Raw genomic sequence first — 22317 nt, forward strand, 5'->3', positions numbered from 1 at the left:
TTTAAAAAAAAAAAAAAACAACTTAACTGTTCGCACACTAAATTTACAACACTCTCTCTGTCTCTGTCTCTGTCTCTGTCTCTGTCTCTGTCTCAATCGTCCCCAGGGTTCTCTACGCTGTCTTTGGCAGACCAGATGAGTCTACTGCAGAGTGCATGGATGGAGATCTTGATCCTACGTGTTGTCTACCGCTCACTGTCCTTTGAAGACAAGGTCAGCATCTTTCACTTCAGGTTTGCTTCTTGTTCTAATGACATATAAAAGTACATGTTTATCTGCAACCTCTCTGTGTGTTTCTCTTTAGTTGGTGTATGCCGAGGACTACATAATGGACGAGGACCAGTCGAAGCTAGCCGGACTTCTGGACCTGAACAATGCCATCCTCCAGCTGGTGAAGAAATACAAGACTATGAAGCTAGAGAAGGAGGAATTTGTCGCTCTCAAGGCCATCGCTTTGGCTAACTCAGGTATGAAACTGCTCATGTTTTTGTCTCTGTGTGTGTATGTGTGTGTGTCTGTGTGTTTGAGTTTGTGAGCACGCGACTCCTGGAGAAAGAGTTAATCCTAGGGATCTCCATTCCCATGGGACTCATTTAAACTGAATCATCAAAGGACTGATTTCAATACTCCACATCCAAACACACACGACTGCGACACCTGACGCATACTTTCGCACACTGCACCTGCAGTTGTCAAACCTTCTACTTTCACTGTTAAAGCCATTTGTCTCATCATACTCCTAACCGTCACACATGCCCACAATTAATTATTTTACACACACAAAGGTATAAAAACACACACACACTCTTCAACCTGAAGCCCACCTCCCACCCCCAAACAAAGTGGCGAGCCCTTTTACAATTAGCATAGTCGTCTCTTCAGATGCCTGTTAAATAAGCTGAAATCATTAGAACCCAAAGTCTGTCGATAAAGCCCCCTCTCTGATGTGTCCAGCTGCATCGACAGCTGACTGACACACGCACGCACACACACACACGCTCCTCCTCACACACATACACACACGTACGCCTTCTTCCTCCCATGACCCGTCTTTTGAACTTTGTCTTGGAAGCCGGCCAGCTCTTCAGTACTCTTTAATTACAAGGGGGGAGCTGTCAATACAATGTGTTTAAATGGGAGAATGCAACGGGAGAGCTTTGAATAGGGAGGGAGGTGCCTTTTGTTCTGATTCTGCCACCATCAACACACGCGCACATACGCCGACACATTCACACACACAAACATACTCAAGCTCTTTTTCTCAAATATCATCTCTCTGGCACATGAACACATGCATATAACATTAGTGTGTGCTTATATATGAGACACTAGAAATGTTTGCTCACACACACACACAGCACATGCTGTCATGCACATGCAGAAAGTATTGACATGTTGTTTTCCTGTGGGCTATGTGACAATCAATCTCTTGGCTCTGCCTGTTTGTGTGTTTGTGTGTGTGCCCATGTGTGCGTGTGTTGGTCTATAAATGTTGCTGACTGAAAGTTGAGAAAGCCGTCTGGTTCTGCAGGCTGGACAGCAGTGGTGATGATCATGATGATGGTTATGATGACTTATTTGGCAAACAGGTGTTACATAGTCCTCTTTGCCCCTGAGATTTACAGTGGTCTGGATGAGTTGACGGGTCTGGTAGAGAGAGAAGGAGTGGTTTAAACCAAGCAGCAACCTCTGTGGCTGAAAAATAAATCCAATGTGGAAGTGTCCAAACCTGCAGTTCCTCTAATGGCCACTTGAGGCTGGCTCCATAAGCAAATCAGTCCCAATAGACACCCATGTTAAAATGATTAACTTTACAGCAGAAATAAACATGTTTACAGCCTGCTGCAAAAAAATTTTTGATCTCTGTAGCAAATTTCAACATTCATGACAACCTTACAGGTGGTAGATGCTTATATAACTTACCCGTTTACATTTTATGAAGGCTTAAAGTTGTGCATAATTAAAATCGAGGCCACTTTGAGTGACTACGAGGCATCACCACAGAGTCAGGTGCACCCCTCACTGCTCCACAGCTCCATCCTGTCGTCCATATTTGGTCACTTCTTTCTCCAAAACACCAAGGTGGCGAGTGCCTACTTGAGGCTTTAAAACAGAAGTCCACAAACCAATGGTTGACGTCGTGGTAGCTGTGTCCAATATTTTATACAGTCAGTAGTTTAAACATAAAAGGTAACATACTCAGATTTATTAGATACACCCATTTAACGTGCTGCCACTCAAAATGTTGTGAATCTTATAATATTCAATTATTGCTGTTACTGCTTCAGATTATTTTCCTTATCTATTAATGTGGTAATACATTTCTTGATTAATCTTTTGGTCCATAACATTTCCTGCCAGGACATCTTCAAATTGTTTTGTCCAATCAGAAACCAAAGATATTAATTTTTGCAAAGATATGAAACAAAAAAGCATCACATCTTTACATTTTGCAAGCTGAAACCAGAGAGTATTTTTGCCTTAGAATTATGTTAAACGATTAAACAATTATTAGATTTTCTGTAGATAAAATTATAAATAAATCAGCTCATTGTTAAAGCTCTAGATCCAACTTCCTGGTAATTTCCAAGTAAGTGGTGACATTGTATTGGTCTGCATTTTTAATGAATGTTTTCAATGCTATACCCGCCCACAGTTACACACATATATTGTTCTATGTCAACACTGCACCTTCATTTTCACTTTTTTGTTTTGTAAATACAGAGTAACATGTCAAAAACCTCCCCATATCAGGAGGGTACTTAGTACAAGAATAAATAATATTGTTCCTGTCAGGCTGTGGCAGATGAAAGCAGAAAACTAATGGGTAAATGTCAAACTACAATATGCATTTTATTTTGCAGGGGGAAATAGCATGCTGTTAACTCATACTGAAGCTGAAATCCATTTGTGAATTTGGCACATGCAACATAAAAAATATCCCGATAAGTCCGGAAAGTAATTATCCATCAAAAGCTTACCTCACTGTTGAGAGAGCTCACATTTGAAATAGTCATTCGTTTAACTGATTGAAATCGAAACAGCTGACGCCCAAATAAGAACTTTGCATCATTGCCCAGACTCTCCAACTGCTCTTCAAGACAACAGAATGCTAGCATTAGCATTTTGAAGGGCACTGACACTAATTAATTCACAGGATGCTAATCGTCTGCATTAATGAAGCCAAGCCTTAAGAAATGTTAGCAAACGTGCCCCACATGTAAAGACAGCTAAACTAGCCATGGGAAACAAGAAGCACGTGTCTGTGTGTGTGTGTGTGTGTGTGTGTGTGTGTGTGTGTGTGTCTGTGTGTGTGTTGTGTGTGTCTGTGCATTCATTTGTGTGTGTGTGTGTGTGTGTGTGCATTGTGAGCTCCGTGTTAACGTGTGTTTTAACAGCCCTGTGTGCTCGTGCTCATTAACGTCTGCTGTTTTACTTGTGAGTGTACTGCGGGTCAGAGCACAGGCAGCAGCCATGTCTACCAGCTTAAATACTAAACACACAGTATTAATCAAAAACAATGTGAAACTCATTAAACTTCATTTTAACTCGTGGTCATTATGGGCTGTACCTCAGGTATCTGCTCATTAGAAATCCAAGTAAGGGATTGTTTTTTAATTGCGACCGGCAGTAACACTCATTGATTTGTACATCACTCATTCTTGAGAGCAGGGACAAAACCTTATTTTGGGTGAGGTTGATTTTTACTCTTCAATTAGGCTGGGAAAATATATTTTAAAACATCAAAGTCTTGACTATTAAACCCTGTAATGGGCCAACCTCCCAATGATTTAATTTCTTCTTGAATAGCAGACATAATAGATGTCAGATCTGACAGTGTACACGTTACAGTGTTGACAAAAAGTTATCTATTTATCAATTCACAGCAGTCGTAGTGAGGAGCAATTTTATTTTCAAAGTTTCTAAAGCTAAGTTCTCTTAAAGCTCATCAAAATACAGATTTTTATACCGTCATTCTTTTTTAGTTTTCATCTAGAAGGGTTAAGGAGTTTTTTATCTTGTTATGGTTGAGACACACCCAAAATTAATATCATTAATCATAAAATAGAAATATTACCAGTACTTGAGCAGCATTCCTGCCTTTTTGGAGACCAAGAAGTGAGACAGGAGTTCTTGGAAAATTGCTAGCCCCTTTTATGCCTCATTAAATTATGTTTTTGTAGAAATCTGACAGATGACAAAAATTGAAGACACATCTTAAAAGCGCTAATATTTCATTAAAAGAAATATGTTTAAAAAATAAGATGACTATAACAGTACATTTTTCCACTGATGTTAACAGTAGATACTGTTAGTTTTACATTTTGAAGGCATTTCACACTTTTTTTAATTGTTTGAAGATGTCAACGCTTGTCTAGGGCAAGGGTGTTTTCACCCATTTCATAAATCATGTTTATACATGTAAATAAATCCTTTAAAAATAATGTTTCACCCCAGAAACAGAGTAAGTGTGCTGATAAGTCAATAAGGCAGGATGTAATTTGTCCCAATTCTCAAGAATGAGGGCTATATTACACATATCGTAGTAGTATAAAGTTTAAATTATGTTTTCATTTAACAAGAGACGCTGCATAGAGGGCAGCTAAATATTTGGCCTGACCATGTTTGCATTGAAAATAACTGAAAAAATATTAAAGACAAGTAAAAGTGACTCATACTGACAAAATAGAGATCTGCAATGCGGAAGCTGAGATTTTATATAGATTGTATTTTATGTGTTTTGTTTTGTTTTGTATGAACACAAATATAAACAATAATCTACCCCATTAACATAATAAATATAACTTATCCCTACCCACTGATGAAAATATCATCAAGCATCAAAGTATGGACAAAGATCAGACTAGTGGACCACCCAGTTTTATTTAAACAGGGGTAAAAGTAGACAATTTGAGAACAGATAGAAGCTGAGTTTTCTATTGATCCCTATAGAATCCAGCCCACTGACTGGTCTGGTCCTGCATACTGATACATGCATTACACTCTATAGATCCAACACTGTGTATTTGATTGTGTTTGTGTATGTGTGTGTGGCTGTGTTCACATATTTTCTGTTGAATTTATTTTGTCTGCACAATGTAATGTATGTTTTACTTACCATTGAATTAATTAATGTGTGAGATCATACTTTATCTGCCATGGTTTGCTCGTATGTAAAAATGCTTCAGCAGGTGTGTTTGTGTGAGGAGTGTGCTGTTAGAAGTACCATAGCATTGTTAGACTCATAGGTCTCATCCCCTCTGCAGATCTAGTTTGTGTGTGTAAGTGTGTGTGTTGGGGTGTGGTGGCCTATCAATAGTTGCCTTGTGATTATTATTTAACATGCATGTAGTCATTGATCGGAGACATTGATCGGAGGTTGGGAGCTAAAGGCCAGCTCACATTAAGACTTTGCCTCCCTAAGGGGCAATATGGAGCATTATTATTGAGGGACAGTCTCAGCCTTTACTGCCACATATGCTGAAATGCACCTTACATGCCAGCTCAAAGGGAGATTACAGATGTGTGCGGCCAAATGGTTATGCACACACACACACACACACACACACACACACACATACAGACTTTCAGGTGTTCCTGCATCTCTCCATCATTCGACAAGTCTATCTCTTTTTTCTCCGCCCACTCGTCTCTTTGTGTGTCTATTTATCACACCCACAGATCCACACTTTAAAGACAGAGCAGGGAGCAGCATCTGATTTTAAAGTCTCCATCCTGGATTTAGTTTCGACTAGAAATTCTGTGTTTTACATCTATGTTACAGAGCAATGGACTGTGTTTAATTCTACAGTACTACATTCATAATTCTACTTTTAAAAGTTGTCCCTGGTCTGCAGTATAAAACACATGTTGGTTTATATTCCAGTGCAAATGCAGAGAGGTGTTTTGCACGTTTTTAAATATACATCAAAATTACATTTCTCTACAGCGTAAAGAATTTCCATGCGTGAGTTTATGGCCTTCAGTAGCATCCCTGTGTTCGCCTTGTTTGGATTTCAGATTGAGTCTTTAGCATCGCTCTCCTTTGCAGCACTGATCAATGACACAGCAGACAGAGGGGGCACAGGTACTGACAGAGACACATACTGTTGTAAACATCATCTGAGAGAGCTGTGGGAGCTTTCTGCACTGCAAAACATGCCTGCCTTTATTGCTAGAAAATTCGGAAACACAAGAATTTCAGTCAGCCAAAGAGTTCACTGTCCAAATTACATCATATTCTAATAGTAACAAATAAATCTAACCATTACACCCTATTTTGCTTTATTGATATTTTTAATGTAAGATTTATCTAAATTTCATGTCCAGATATGGCCAAACAGACAACATCTGTGGGAAATTCTATAAATGCCTCATCAAATATCTTTTGCTTACATTTGAATCGTAATCATGTGCTTGTCTTCCTTCGCTCTCCAGACTCCATGCACATTGAGGACGTGGATGCAGTGCAGAAGCTCCAGGATGTGCTCCATGAGGCCCTGCAGGACTACGAGGCTTCCCAGCACCAGGAGGATCCCCGCCGGGCGGGCAAGCTGCTCATGACCCTCCCCCTGCTCCGCCAGACCTCCACCAAGGCCGTGCAACACTTCTACAGCATCAAGCAGGACGGCAAAGTCCCAATGCACAAACTCTTCCTGGAGCTGCTGGAAGCCAAGGTCTGAGGGCGGGAGAATAGACGGAAGGACAGCTAGACGCCAGTCTGAATCTCACTTTGAATGACCTCTTGCTCTTTTACACGCACACACTCTTTACACACATGCGCACACACACACAGAAACATGTCCCTGAAGTATGTCTGCTGACACATCCAACTATGAACAAACAAGTAACCTAAACCTCTTACCTGAACCCCTGAACTTTCGCCGTCTTTGACAGAAGGCCGCTCACTTGACCTTTTGTTTTGGGGAAGAAGCTGACAGACTGACATGACCCCTGTATTACCAAGGCAAGAAGATATTTGGTTTTAAAACTATTAACAATCACTCAACAGTTACTACAGTGGCTCCGAACACTGAAGATGGCAAAACTCTTATGCATTTAATAACAGTTAAGATGTTATTAAAGACAAACACTTAAATGAGGACACATTTAAAAGAAACTGAAAACTCTTCATTTTAGTTCAGAGAGACTGTAAGACTGCACTCGTGTCTCTTTTTCCCTCCCTATTTCCCCCAACAGAGTTTTTTAAGTGTTCAAGAAGAAGACGAGTGGAGAAAAAAAAAAGAACACTAAAGAAGTATTAATGACGTTTGTTGTCAAATTACATGTACAATGAAATTTGGAAGGATGGACAGAAAGAAAAGAAGAGGAGATTTGCCCTGCCAAAGAATGGAGCTCATCCATTCAGAGGATGCCAGCAAACTTTACTGTCATAACCCAAAACTGTTTCTGGTTTGATCAGCCGGTGGCTTTCAATGCTGGGCCTCAGGCTGGTTTTCTGCTCCACCCAGAAAATGTTTCTGGTTGTTATGAAAGCCAGCAGGGCCAGGACCAGGATTGGAAACCACTGCTGTAAACACTCTCTGGTTCTCCCTAAATTCAGTTCCTGGTTTCCCATGACTCCCGTACGTCAACTACAATTTTACTATTTGTTGTATATGTTGAGGATCAGTGACCCTGGCCTCCCAAACCTGTCAGTATAACCATAGAATAAGTGTTTGCACACTTAATGTGGCTGAAAATGTTTCCAAATATTCAAACCACTTGAGGTGTGATCGACTGACAGAGTCAAAGACTACTCAACACAATAAGACGATCTATACTGTCAAGAATGGATTCCTGCTTGTCCGACTGGTAAACGTAGGCTGAGTCCACATTCATTCTGTCAGACACTCCTCTTGTGTTTGGACGTCTGTTTAAAACCTTTTCAGCCGCTCAGTGGCCCAGGTTTGTAGCTCTCCACACATAAGTCAGTAGAGATTTCAGTCTGTCAATGTGCCATTAAGAATAGTCCAGCCCGTGCTCTTTACCCAAACTCCAAAAACTGCAAAGTGTCACTTCAGTACTCCCCTCGTTGCTCCGTTACATTCACAACTTCCATCTCATCTCTCGTGTCAGCACGGAGATATATTTGTGATCCATTCAGGGAGTGACGGGGGCGCTTCAGTCACTCAACGCAATACGAACCAGAAGGAAAATGTGTGCTGACAAAACTGACTGAAGAACAACTATTGTTGCTTTCAAACTCCTTTTTTTTTATTTCTATCTTGAAAATAATCTTAGCGATGATACCAGTATTAGGGTTGTAAATAACTGTCATCCTGTATATGACATATAACACGGCTTTGTTTTTGTTAATAATATTGTCTTCTTAAAACTGAATCAATCAATATGTCTTTCCTTTTTTCTATCAGCTTGACCACTTTCAGCAGTTATCATATATATATAAATATAACAAGTAATAATGTATTAACAAATCAGCGTTTATCTTAGAGAAACTCTGAGCAATAGTGGTTTTTAAAGGAGGGGTTTGTGCATATGGACTAAGTCTGCAATATAAACATAACGTGCCAGTCTTAAATTTGGGAGAGAGAGGACGGGGATTTGAGGAGAGTTTGTAGCTTCTCTTTCTCTCTGTGTAACTTGCCATACGCTATTAGATAACAGTCAATATTTCCTTTGTTAGAGAAAGTTAGACAGGAACAAATGTGGACCAGAAATGTGAGGATGAGCTGTTAATGCCACCGTCACATAAAAGCTGTGTGAGGAACGGTTATGGTGAGGGCCGAAGAAGTAACACAAGCAGCTAAGAAAATTAAAATATCCATAATCCAGTTTGCAGTTATCACAGGGCTCTGATGTTTGACCAGGCTCTTTTTGCTGTCACTTTTAATCTGATGAAAAACAAAAGTTCTTTGTTTATAATCAGCTGTTTAGTCATGTTTCTTCAGCCATGTGGCCGAGTGTGGTGACCATTAGAACAACTTAAACCTGGATCTGTGCAGAGGGAGACGGTGCTCACAAAAACACAAAAAATCATCAATAAAAAAACATCATGTTGACAGTTTCATGTTAGCTCACTTTTCCACTTCTTATTGTTAGACACACATCTGTAATATAGCCTGCATTTCAGGTGAACAAAGAGAAGTCTCATCAAAAAGCATTTTTTTTAAAATGTGAATTTAATGACATTAATTAAATAAACTCGTAACGATAAGGACTTTAGGTGGTCAGTTTTATAGTAATTTACAGGCGTTTTTTTAGGCCCTGTCTACACATAAAAAGATATTTTTTTCAAATGGAAATCTTTCCCCCTACGCGTAAAAAATAATTCTGTCCACACAACCTTCATTTTACAAAATATCTCTTTATGCACTAGAACGCAAAAATGACTCCAAACACTCGCCAGCATTAGCTGTCTTCTGCAGTCTCCCTTCATTGCCAAGGCAGTAAAGTCTACAAGCTAACGTTACTTTTTACCAAACACCGACTGGAGGTCTCATTACTGTTGATTACTCTTCTCTTTAAGAACCATCTGCTGGTTCAGATCCAAAGCCTTTGTTTCTGGTGGACTCTAACCACAAACACTGAAGTGGACCAAATAACACTGGGCGCAGCAAGTTTAAGTGTAAAGTAGTCATTACACCAAGCATGCTAACAAAACATAAACAAAAAGTCCAGTGTCGTTATTGTTTCTGGCTCATGGTCATTACACTGAGAAGATGACATCATTATTTCCCCAACGCTCCATTTTAAATGTCCACAAGTACAAAGTAACTGGAGCTTTTGAAAATTGGCACCTTATTAGACATTTTTTGAAAACTTTGTGGGCGAGAAGCCGAAACAGAGAGGGAAAAATACTTTTTTTTTCTGAATGTGTGTAGACAGGGCCTGAAAGTCGAAGTGGCCTGTTAAATTTAAAGGAGCAGTGTGCGACATTCAGAGCATATCTGGGATTCAGAGTCTTTGGCGGGATTGTGTGCTCATGGTTCTCCACATGGAGGTGACTGAGCAGGCAGCTAGCAGCAAACACTGCTAACTCAGTATATAGTGCTAACAACAGCAACTGTGCTTACAGATCTAATGGTGTTAATCGGGGGGAAACCGGAGGGTGAGCGCTACACTTCCACGAAGATTCACTTACAAGGACTCACATGAACTAACATGCACGCGTGGCAGGTATGGCTCCCACAACAGAGGCTCAGATTACAACACTCAAAGGCAGCAAGACTTCATTCTCTGCTCACGACATCATTACTCCACTATATCTTTCCATAGCAGATAGTGGTCTGCTGCTATATTAAGTGTTGCAAACAGTGACTTAATGTGCATTGTGTAGTGGCAAGAAATGGAAAGCTGAGCTTACGGGAAGCTGTCTGACATTTTACAATCAAATAAAAAAACAATTTCATTGTTACAGCAGGATCGCATGGCTGACTGATCACAGCTTTAACAGGTGGAGACAGTCGAGGGATTTTTTTTTTTTATATCATTGTTTATGTAATTTCTAAAGCCGAATAAGAATGCCAAAATGTGTAATGTAGATGAGGGTGTAATCTAATATAAAATGGCAACTTGTCACAGCTGAGGAGTGCTGCAGTTTAAGTGTAGTTGATCTCTAACATCACACGCTCTGTATCAAACATCAGTATTATAAGTAAGGGGTATTTTCTCAGCCTTCTTAAACATTGTATATTGTAAATTATACAGATTATAATTCTAACATAAGACATTTTATTGGAAACAAAATCGAGAAAAAAAAAGGAAAAAAAATGTAGTTCAGCCTCGATGTGTGTTTCATGTTCGCTGTTTTTTCTATCAAGAAAAAACCCTGTTTCTTTAGTTTTATCTGTTTCTTTGTTTTCAAGTCTTTCTGTTTGATCCTTTCCTCCTTTGTTGAGTCTTCTAAGGCGTTGCTGTGTACTTTTTCTTGTGGTGATTCCCGTTCTTGTGCCGTGTGCTTCTTCTTTAGACAACACAGAGTAGAGTAGAGGCCATGTTGTCTGTCTGTCGGATCAGTCCGCTGGGGGTCTGGGCACCGGATTCTCTCTCAATGAACCGAACCGGATATAAGGCTCTTCTTCTAGAAACTTAACTAGACCACCAAGATCAAATTACAGTACTCATCTTTACCAAACTATACATAAATAATTAAATATTTAGTATCTAAATGAAGAAACACCATACAAGTATTTAAAAAGGGATCATTTGTGTAACTTTCCTGTAGAATAAACAATATACTGTATATCTTTAGGTTTAAATAACGATGAAATGAAAAGGACATTTGAGTAATTCAGAACTGTAGGTGACTCTTTTTTGATAAACTCGCTGTACATAACTGCCTTCCATACAGCTCGGCTCAATCATCTTTACTGTTTCAGCAGTCAAAAAGAGAAAATACGAAGATGAAAAACTTTTTCTTTCCCTCCATCGTTGTGTCCTGTTTTCAGCTCATTTCCAGGAAGATATCTTGTTTTACCACAAAGAGTAATGATCGGACAGGTGAAGGTTAGGATTAAAGGTTTTTGTGGGTTGATGGGAAATGTAAAAAAAAAAGAAAAAAAAGAAAAAGAAAAAAAAAAGCTCGACATGTTTAGTTTGCACTTGCTGTTTCTCTTCTTCTCTTCACCATGCACTCATTACATTGTGGGACACGTTTCTGCTTCGGCCCCAGAATTAAGAACTCAAGATTTAAAACTCAAAGTCTCCTTTAATGAACGCGTTACTGTGCTTGTGGTACCTCTTTATACACAGATTTCTAGATTTTCTGCTACAAATAGCATCAATTCAACAGCACATCAAAGGTCTTAAACATTAACATGTCATTTTTTTTTCTTAAAAAGAAATATACACACTAATTATTTCACAGGTGCAGAAAATAAATTTGCAGGTAAAGTCCCTGATGACAGTTGCTTTTCCTGTTTTGATTGTACCTTAAAACACCGTCTCATGGTCAGAACGATGGTATTTCTTATCATCCACTGTACAATGATCGACAAATAACCTATGGAAGAAAAGTGCTCTTTTCTCACTATTATTTTTCTTTCTTATGTTACTGTTTTTATTTATTTGTAAGTTGTCAAACCAAACCTGTGTACTTCTGAGCAATTTGACGCAATGAAAGATGTTACACGTCTCCCTGAGGTGATTAAGGCTGAGCTGGATTTGGTTAATAGCCTTTTTTTCAAAGAATCAAGTTTCTAAATTAGCAAATGCTGATATGTCTTTCTGAATTTTCCTAAATAACAAATTACCAGTGTCAAACGAGTAATTTATTGTAAATGATGGTCCTGGCAGGAAATGGTTCGCCGTATGCCATCTTGTTTTGCTAGTAAAAAAAAACAATAAATCTACCAGCTATAATCAGGAGGGAGATTGTGTGATTCTTTCGGAGGTTTTGATATAACTTGCTGCTCATAGTTATTATGTAGATGTACAAAACGAAGGTGTTTTCATACATTTTTTTTGCTAGTTAAAAGGCAATATTTGGATGACTGTGCAATGATGAGACAAGAGTTGCACTTGTTTGTTTTGTGTTACACGTCTAAATGGTGTTGAAGCTTTTAAAATGATTCTGCAGTTAGTGTTAAAACCACATAAGAGACAACAAACCAAACTGGTATTTTCTAAGAGGAGCGTTGAAAGAAGGACTGACTGGGTTTTTACAGAGCCATCGATAGAAAGAGTTTGACCTGGTTGCACTTTAGGCACCATGTTACCGCCCTCATCTGGAACTTAGATCCATTAGCTGCGAATACTCTATGTAACAATAGTTTAGCTGGAACAGAGGGATGAGTTATTTAGGCGTAGGGACAAAGCGGGATTGTCCATCTTCCATGGCTGCCCCTGAAATCTGCTAAGGCCAAACTGTGTCTATCTACAGCTCTACAGTGTTTAGTCATTTAGTTGTATTTAATCCCCAAATGTAACTGCCACTTGTGCTGCAGCTAACCCTGCAGTCTGAATTTGCAAATGTGAAGAAAATATTTAAGGGAGAGAGAACGATGACACGTTTGGATACGAAGGATATTTAAAGGTTAAAAAGACCCCGTCGTGGTGGAGAAGAGTTGTGTACGAGAGAAGACCCTGTAGTGTTAATTAAAAAACATGTCCGTAGATTTTAGATGTGCTTCACATCAGTAAATGAAAAAAAGAAAAAAAGAAACAATAACCTGTATATTTTTGTGACGTGTATCATACAAGTGTGCTCCAACAATAATGTCCATTTGTGTAAATGTATTTATTTCACATTGTATATATTGTTCAATGCAAAAAGAGAGACCTATGATTCTGTAACTTAAACTACTATGGGTTGAAACATTACATGTGTTACTCCAGACTATGCCTTTCAGGATTATTACAGTAGAGCAATATCAATTAAAACCAGGCTTCCAGTTTTGACACCTGTCTTTTGTCTCTGATTTACACACACATTTCTTTTAGATTGGTACCAAACAATACGCACGTAATTTACGAGATAGTTCACAGAGCATGCATGCTAGTTTCCAGCAGTGCTGTACTTCGCAAGATTATGTTTACAACGTGTTCAGACAGACAACAGTCCTGAAAAAAACACATGACCCCAATTATTTGAATGAGGCCAACTCAGAGGGCTCCAGCAGGAAAAGTTGAAGCTCAACTTTTGCAGCAACATCCAGCATTGGGGAGGTCATTCTAACACATGCAAGCATAATTAGATTACTTTGTAACTCTAGCCTTCAAACTCATGGAGCTGTTATTCAAACTGAACTTCCTACATCATATTTCATGTCTCACTGGCATGGATGAATTACTGAATGGGCCTACCAGGCACAGGCCAAGGTGCCCTACATTTCAGGCCTGGCCTTCACCTTCAACATATCACTCAAAATAAAACATAATGACCACAAAGAGACACAAACAGACCACAAAGAGATGCAAAGAAACTGCGAAGAGATCAAAATTACTACAAAAAATGAGCAAATAACCACAAAGACACACAAAATAACCAAAAATTACACAAAATGACCTCACAGAGACCAAAAAAGACCAAAAAAGTCACAAAACTACAAAAAGATGCGAGAACTAAAAGAGACACAAACATAAAGTCTGTGTATCTTGCTATATGTAGTAGAGGTGGTGGGACATGTTGGTTAATCTAATCTCATAGTCCGCCCGTGCTCAAAGATCCCTGAAGCAACACACCCTCACAAACGTAGCCTCTTACATTGTTTTAACGCAGCTGTACCGCATGGCCTTTGTGCTCGCCAACCCATACATCAGGGGTGTCAAAGATATGGCATCTGGCCCTTCAGATCACTGTACTGTACTAAGAGATGATTGTACCGACAACATTATGATCCATCAATTTAGTCAGCCGTCTAGTGGGTATTGTAATATTCTCACAGACCTTTATTTCATGCAGACTTGGAAAACCATTGCTGGAAAGTTAAACAATGATTCCATTTCATTAAAAGTCTAATATAATTGTGCCGCTGACAGCTGTCATGTCACTCATGCTTATTATATCTGTTTGCAGTGTTAGCAAGGTAGCTACCCAGCTATCGCTAGTCAGTACAGTTAGTAATGTAGCAGAATGAACTGCGGTCAAGCCGGCAGTCATTCTTATCTCCATGGTCACATCACCTAATGCAGCAACTGTAGTGCATCCATATACTGACATTAATATGTGTTACATGGAATAATGCCTTCAAATGGCCCAGATTGAGCTGACGGGGGGACCTAGAGACAGACTTAGCAAAGTTTGCAGAAGGATTCAAAATAAAAATATGATTAATTGGATTGTAGAAGAAGTAAATACCACTAACTTGTGAGGGAAATGTCTTTATTCAATGATTTCTGGGTTGCTGGAAATAACAATTAAAAAGTTTATTCCTGATGTTGAGGACATGTCTGACAACATACCGACACAAAACTAGTATTTAGTCTGGTTATAATGCAGTGGTCGATGGGTTTACAGGTCTGGCCCAGTTGTTATCAAACTGGGCTGTATGTGGCCCCCAAACTAATATGAGTTATAAATGCATAAATTGTCTTTGTGTTATCTGAAGCACACTCGGTATACAATGCCTGTCTCAATATTGGCCAGAGTGAGAGTTCATTTAGTCCAAACAATCCAAGTGGAGGACAAAAATATTAAACATGCTGAAGCAGTTGGGACAGTCCAAACAAGGTCAGCAGCACAGGAGAGAAGTCAAACAGGGGGATCGCAACCACACCATGCTCAATTCCATCCCAAGTGACCCTATTGATAAGGCCAAGAAATGAACCACACACAGCCAGTCATTATTGTAACACTGTTCAAGTGCTTTTTAACGTATGTTAGCGACTTACTAAATGGTACTCCTGCTGTTGTCAAGGCAGGGGAGCAGCTTTATTGTTTATTTACCAAATGCAAATTGATCCAACACTTAAGAGCATTCAGACATGGCCTTAACGGTGAACTCTAGGCTACTGTCACAACCTTTTTGTTCCCTTAACTACCACGTTTGCATCAAAATGAAAGAGAACAGTGAGGAATGAGTGGAAAGAGGGAGAGGGGGGAGGAAGAGAGGGGGGCAATGGGAGGAGGAGGGAAAAGGAAGTGGTAACAGCTTGCTCCAGTGGGTGGCTAACTACTGTCCATTCTGAATGGCCAGATCTCCTGCTCTTGCCAAGGGCACTAAACACACACACACACACACACACACACACACACACACAAAACAAAACAATAGAAGCTTTTTAGACTCCATCTCTCTCGTTCTGTCTCTGATTCTCTTACTGCTGTGTTTTAAATGCTTTTTTCCTTCAGACATCCCTCTTTCTTTCCATCTCCACATTCTTCCCTTTTTTTACTTATTCTCTCTTGCTCTGTCAACCTCACACACTCCCTTATTTCTCTCTCTCTCTCTCTCTGTCCTAATAGCCAGCAGCAGTAAATGGGATGCAGAGGCCAGATATTTAATGTAGCAGAGAGCCGTGAAGAAGCCTTTTCCTAACAGGGGGAGCCCTGACCCGAAGGCAAATATTTTTCAACCAGATGACATAAGAAGATATTAGCGTAAAGAGAGCAAAGATTTTTACTCCTTTTTCTCCCTTCACTCGTTCCACAGTTTCTCTCTCTCTCTTCTCTATTTGGGCTGCTGCCTGGTCACCCGGCTCTCTGCACATACGTTTTATTTTACTTGCTCGCCTTTTGGAGTTCATTTATTTTATTTTATCTTTGATTCATTATTATGATACGATAAAAGCTACTTGAGCATTTCAGCTGCTGAGGGGCTCTTATCGTTAACCTTGTGGAACGCATGTAAGAGTGGGCTCCACACGCCGCATCGCTAATGGCCAACTTAACTCCTCTCTTCTCCTCCTCCACCTTCTGGCTTCATCTACATCTCTCCTTCTATCTCTGTCTCTCTCTCTCTCAATGTCTTTTATCCTTTTATCTTGCTCCTATGCTATCTCCTCTCTCATAATCCCCTCCTACTATATATTTTTTTCCTTATTTTTCAGTTTCTCAATTCAGTATTTAAATTGGTTGTATTTCTTTTGTATACAAGAACAAAAGACAGAGCAGGTCTATTCTGCTCTACTCAGCAAAACTGACTAATGAATGACACAGCGTTTTGCACTTAAAAGAGGATATAACCCCGATCTGTCGCTGCTGATAACTGTGATGAGCTGGGTTTTCAGTGGTTTAAAACTCAGCCATCTGATGAGGCATTCTTAGTCACCACAGCCAATTCATTCATGGCAGATATTATTTTGGGGGTCCCACAGGGTAAATTTTTCGGCCCCATTTCATTCGTATAAAGTTTCACTGTTATGCCAGTGACACACAATTATAGCTTCCCATAACACCTAATGGCACCATTATTCTGGACAGTCGCAGAGGCGATGAATCCATAAGCATTAGATCATTTTCAAATAACTCCATTACATAATTTATAATAAAGGAGATACACTTTTAAAGACAAATCATTAACAAGGGAGGTGAACAATATGATAGACATTTCAGTTTTGATGAACAAGTAGACAGCATTTGTGGTGACAATTGTTAATTCAAGCTACTTTGTATGGATGTGTGGGTTGAAATCCCTTCATATGATAAGGAATCCTTCATTTTTGGATTAGGGGATTTAGTGGCAGAAGTGGAATATCATATACTAAGCATGTTTTCTTGAGTGTTTATCATCACCTTCAGAATCATTGTGTTTTTGTTAGAATAAGCCATTTATATCTACAAAGAGAGCAGGTCTTCATCTAAGAAGATTCCCATGTTTCTATAATGGGCCAGAATGAGCAAACCAAACACTGGCTCTTGATAGGGCCATTCATGTTTTTGCATTGGCTGTCATGCAAGATGAATGGCATTGGTGAAACACTGATATTAAACTTGCTTTATTCAGTGTTTTTACCAGTTGAAATCAACGGGTCCTTTTGTTTTTGAGAGACCTCAGTGGGAACCCTGCGCTTAATTAAAACCCAAGGAACACTGGACAGCCTTAGAGAAACCATGATTTGTAATGTCAAACTGCTTTATTCAGTGTTTTTCCTATTTTTAATCATCTGGTATGTTTGGTTTGGAGAGGAAGAGATGTCTTTGGATAATTTGGCTCCTGGTAAAAACCTACTGAACAATGAATGCTGAATGAATTCTAACCAGGAGCAACCTCATCGTCAGACCCCTATACAGCCTACAAACTGCTCCAGCATTGTTCAACCCCAGCTACTTTCTTGGTATTTTAACATGTGTGATGGGGTGACATTCAAGGACCAAACAACATGTTACATGTAGCACCAAGCAACACAGTATTTGTAAGTGGAGAAAGAAGGACTGAAACCTTTGTCTATTGTGGACTTACAATATGAATTCTTAGGAGTGGCAAAGGCAAGCAACAACCTCCAGGGCTGAAAAATGTAGCCAACATGGAAGTGCCAAAAATGGCAGTTCCTTGAATGGCCACTTAGGGCTGGCTCCAGAAGCAAGTCAGTCACCATTGACCCCCATGTTAAAATTCCAAACCTTAAAGCAGAAATACACATGTTTAAAGCCTGGTATGAAAATAGGTTTGGTCTCTGTAGCTAATTTCAGCAACCAAATATGATCACTTCTGGCTGGCTCCAAAAAAACAAGATGGTGACAGCTGAAGGGACAAAGTGAAGGCTTTTTTTTGTTTGTTTGTTTGTTTATTTTGTTTTTGTTTTTTAGAAAAGGCATTGCAATTATTTTCTACTCCTGGGGAAAGATCTTGCAGTTTTATTCAGAAACTATGATTTCATTCATGTGGTACACATAGTGAAACAAACTGATTCATTCTGACCTCATACTTGAGTCTGATTTCATTTTAGAGTGAATCTTACTGGGTATGTGGGGGAGTCTGGATGTGATTTTCTCCTCCTAATACGGTGCCAAACAGGGTCAGTCTCCAAGGGTGACCATATCTGTTTTAGGCGCTGTGACCTGTAAAGTGCTAATGTGTGGCAGCTTCACACTGATGGTGTTTCAAAGGCCTGTTTTGGGGCTATTTAACCCCCCTTGTGTGTGGCTATAAATGTATATATATTTATAACTATTAGTGTGTGTATGTGTGTGTGTGTGTGTGTGTGTGTGTGTGTGTGTGTGTGTGGGTGGGTGTGTGGGTGGGTGTGTGTTATCCCCATATCCCTTTGTATCAGTGGTGGGGTTCCCTTGGGTTTCACAGGCCTAGTGACATGGACTCACGGTGGTAATGGCCTTTCACAGCATCCGGCTCCCCTGACACACACACACACACACACACACTAAAACACACACACACACTAAAACACAGATAAGGAGAGTAACGGAGTGCACAGTGGCAAGCAAACTAGTGCACAAATATGGGCATAGATGGGAAAAAAAAGACAAGAAATATATAGTATATACTGTATATTGGAGTGTAAGTGATAAATATGACAGAAAAATACAGGAAATATATATGTTTTATATATGATAAAACAGTAACGTAGCTGCTGTGAGTCCAAATCCCTCTGATGACTTTGACAATAAATCATGCTCTGGTCTTCGTTTCCTTTCCCACCTTTTCCTATTTCAATCACCTGATTTATTTCTATGAAGACGCAACAATGCAATGTTGAAAAGCAGGAAGACAGTAGAAAGCATGACAGAAGAATTGAGAAATTATGGAAATGAAGAGTAACTCTCCTTTCTCCCATGTCCCTCTCCTTGTTTTTCTTTGTCTCTTCTATACATTTCTGTCTTCTCTCCTTGTCCCGTGCTCTCCAACGACCCTCTCTCCATCAAATCATATGGCCTACTTAACTTACATGCTAACTAGCCGACCACTCTGCGTTTAATTTACGGCCCCTCGTTCGTAAAAAACCTTCAATGATTTACATGTTCTGTGTTCTCTCCCTCTTTCACTCTGTCTCTTTCTCTCATTTTACACTCTGTCTCTTTCTAATTCATTCTTTGATCTTTCCTTCATTCATTTTTGTCATTCTCTTTTTTAAAATCGTATTCACTATAACTATAAATCACCTGTGTTCGCTTGCCTCACTTCCATCTGTCGCCTCTTTCCATTTCTCCAACATCCCATCCTCTTGTGTCATCCAATTCTCCATCCTCTCCTCTCTCTTTTCCCATTCTGTCCCCCATCCCTCTATCTCGCGGGGTGTAAAGTGGCTTAGGTGGCTGCGCGTGTCGGAGCTGCATGTGCAAGCTATAAGAGGGTCAGCTGTCTATTTGCACTTTTAACGTCTTAACTCTATACGATGGGCCATTTATTCTCACTCTCTTCTCTCTCGTTCCCTCTCTCTCTCCCCCTTCCCATCCTCTTTCTGTGTCTATTGCTCTCTATCTCTCTCTTAGGACAGTAAATGTTTTAACTCTCCATTCTATGGGCCATTCATTAAGTTAGTGTACTTTAATAAATAGTCTGATGTGTCACTGGCCAGTGAATTAGTGGCACTTAAAATCACCCACTAGTGGCCAATAGATAGCTGGAAGGTTTGATATGCAGCAGCCACTTTTCCCCAGAAAACCAATTAGAGCTTATCAGATATGTACGTTAATAACGCATGTGTCTGTATTTAAAGCACAAGCAGTTTCACTAACTCACTGCTGTTTACAGTGTCAGGACACAAGAGAGAGCTCTGAAAGGAATGCATTTTTATAAATATTGTTCCAAATACAGAACACGTTTTTATTTAAACACATGTATTAAAATACTAACAAAAATGGAGTAGTACTGGTGTAACAGTGAAACACAATAACTCCATCGCACATGGTATGTTTCAGTACTCATGGATTACCTCATGGTAAACATGAACAAAATGATTCTCATTCTTTCTCACTTTAGTTTTAAACAAACTAATATGTAAAACATCTAAACTAACATTTGCCTCAAATCCAGCAGGTTCTAGTTTGCAGCCCACAGCCAGTTTTGCAGCACACAATCGACATCCAATATCAACCTTCAGTGTCAATACAGGAAACAGTGTTCCCTTATTTTAAAAGGTTTAAAGGAGTGTAGTGTATCAGGTTTGAGGGAGACTGTCCCATGACAGACCAATCGTCAGTGGCGATATCTGCCATAGAGATGTCTGCCTTCTCTTGAATATTATGTAGCCATAGACTAATAAACCATAACAGCTCCCAAAAGTGAAAAAGTGAAGCCAAAACATCTTAATTGCCCCCTGTTGGCTGGCTGCAGTATTGGTCATCAACCCTGCACCCTCCATGTTAGTGAAATGATTTTGTTCCTAAAGATAGTTTTAGGTAGTTCTTATCAAGCTGATGCAGTTCAAGTGCTCATTTTTCTGATACATTTTTTAATTAGTTATTTCATGCTATAAAACAAAAAGGGTTTGACATCATGACTGACTGTGTGTCAATCAGTGTGCTCACGATCAATGGTGCTGCTTCTGATTGATTCGATGGATGCATGGGTGGGAACTTGACACTGCAGAGATCACTACTGTGCAGACTCTGGCTCCAAATACACCGCCAGTGCAAGATGGCAGTAGCCGTATTTGGGATGATTTGGCCTCATTTTTGTATGGTTGGAGTAAGTGGCGATGTGTCATCCATTTTTGTATACAGTTTATGAATTTAACTAGATGGCACTCAGCTTGTGGAGCTTACAGTGCCAAAAATACATTTAAAAAAACTCAACAGTAATGTCTCTTTCCAAGAATTATGGCCCAGTTACGCAACTACACCATCCAACTGTATCAATGTGCAGAAGGAAGCATGCATCTACTCACTGATGAGAGGCTAGAGCTTGTGACAGCGCAAGATGTAAACATTAATGGCATCCTCCTCAGCTGAGCTGTAACGTTAGCTAGCTCAGTGGTGCTAGTTGAGCTAGCAGTAGATGCACACTTACTTCTGCATGGTGATGTACTTGAAACTGATGACAGCAAGGTCTGTGGATTATCTTGAGTAAGCGGGTCATGATTTCTGAAAATAGACATTTCTGTTGAGTTTTTCAGATGTATTTTTGGTGCTTTGAGCTCCACAAACCTGGTGCCATTTAGTTCCAATGTATTCAAGAGAAGGCAGACATCTCTACAGCTGGTATCTCCAGCACTCAGCAACTCACACCAAAACAAACAAGTTTTATAAATAGCAATACAGGGAAGATTAAAAATATGTAGTTTTGATACTGGCGTGAACTGTCCCTTAAAGGTAGGATCTGGAGGATTTTCAAACAAAACAAAATATAGACATATACAAATGAAATCCTGCTTAATCATCACCTATGGGCTTCTACTCATGTGTGGTGGTGACTCTGTTTGCAGAGCTCCTGCCCTTTAACTGTATTTTGATGTTTTTGTGAGCTTGGACCGCTTCTGGGCGGAGATTTCCCCAGCCAATGAGAGAGCGCAGGTGCCTTGCCAGCGTGTCCGAGCGTGTCCGAGTGTGCACCAGCACGAGCCTTGCCTGAACCTCTTCTGTGAAGCCTTCTTCCGTACCTCCGGGCTCCGTACACCCAGGAGAGTTGAGCCTGATAGGAGGGGCCAAATTTGAATGTATGTTTACAAACAGCAACTGGAAAATCCTCCAGACCCTACCTTTAAACTGCACCTTAACCATGGTGTCGTTGTGTTACCATGGAGGAAAAAAAGTGCAAGTGTATTTGTTTACAGTCAGAGGTTTACGGAAAGACAGTTAATGTGTCATTCACAGGTTAAACCCAACTAATGTTAATATATTAGTATGTTGATTGATTTAAAATCAATAATTGATTGATAAAAACGTGTTTAAAAGCATAAAATCTCATTAAAGTGATATTTGTTTAGTGATGACTGTCTGAGAAGCCACACAGAAAATGGCTTTCTAAGTGGGAACATAACTTTAAGGGACAGTTTAATTAACTCCCTCAACTCAAA

General features: G+C 39.7%; 1 protein-coding gene across 5 annotated transcripts in view; it reads left to right on the plus strand.

Moving 5' to 3' along the window:
- esrrga (estrogen-related receptor gamma a) overlaps positions 1-13358 on the plus strand; it is an 86993-nt gene extending 73635 nt beyond the window's left edge. For all 5 annotated transcript variants that reach the window (XM_050050731.1, XM_050050699.1, XM_050050716.1 and 2 more), the window contains exons 7-9: positions 107-213; positions 305-467; positions 6439-13358. In XM_050050731.1, coding sequence (XP_049906688.1) covers positions 107-213; positions 305-467; positions 6439-6683 — 515 coding nt within the window. In that variant the 3' untranslated portion in view covers positions 6684-13358. The remainder of the gene's footprint in view (positions 1-106; positions 214-304; positions 468-6438) is intronic.
- Positions 13359-22317: the final 8959 nt, after the last annotated feature.

The sequence above is a fragment of the Epinephelus moara genome, chromosome 1, assembly GCF_006386435.1.
Source record: "Epinephelus moara isolate mb chromosome 1, YSFRI_EMoa_1.0, whole genome shotgun sequence".
Taxonomy (NCBI): Eukaryota; Metazoa; Chordata; class Actinopteri; order Perciformes; family Serranidae; genus Epinephelus; species Epinephelus moara.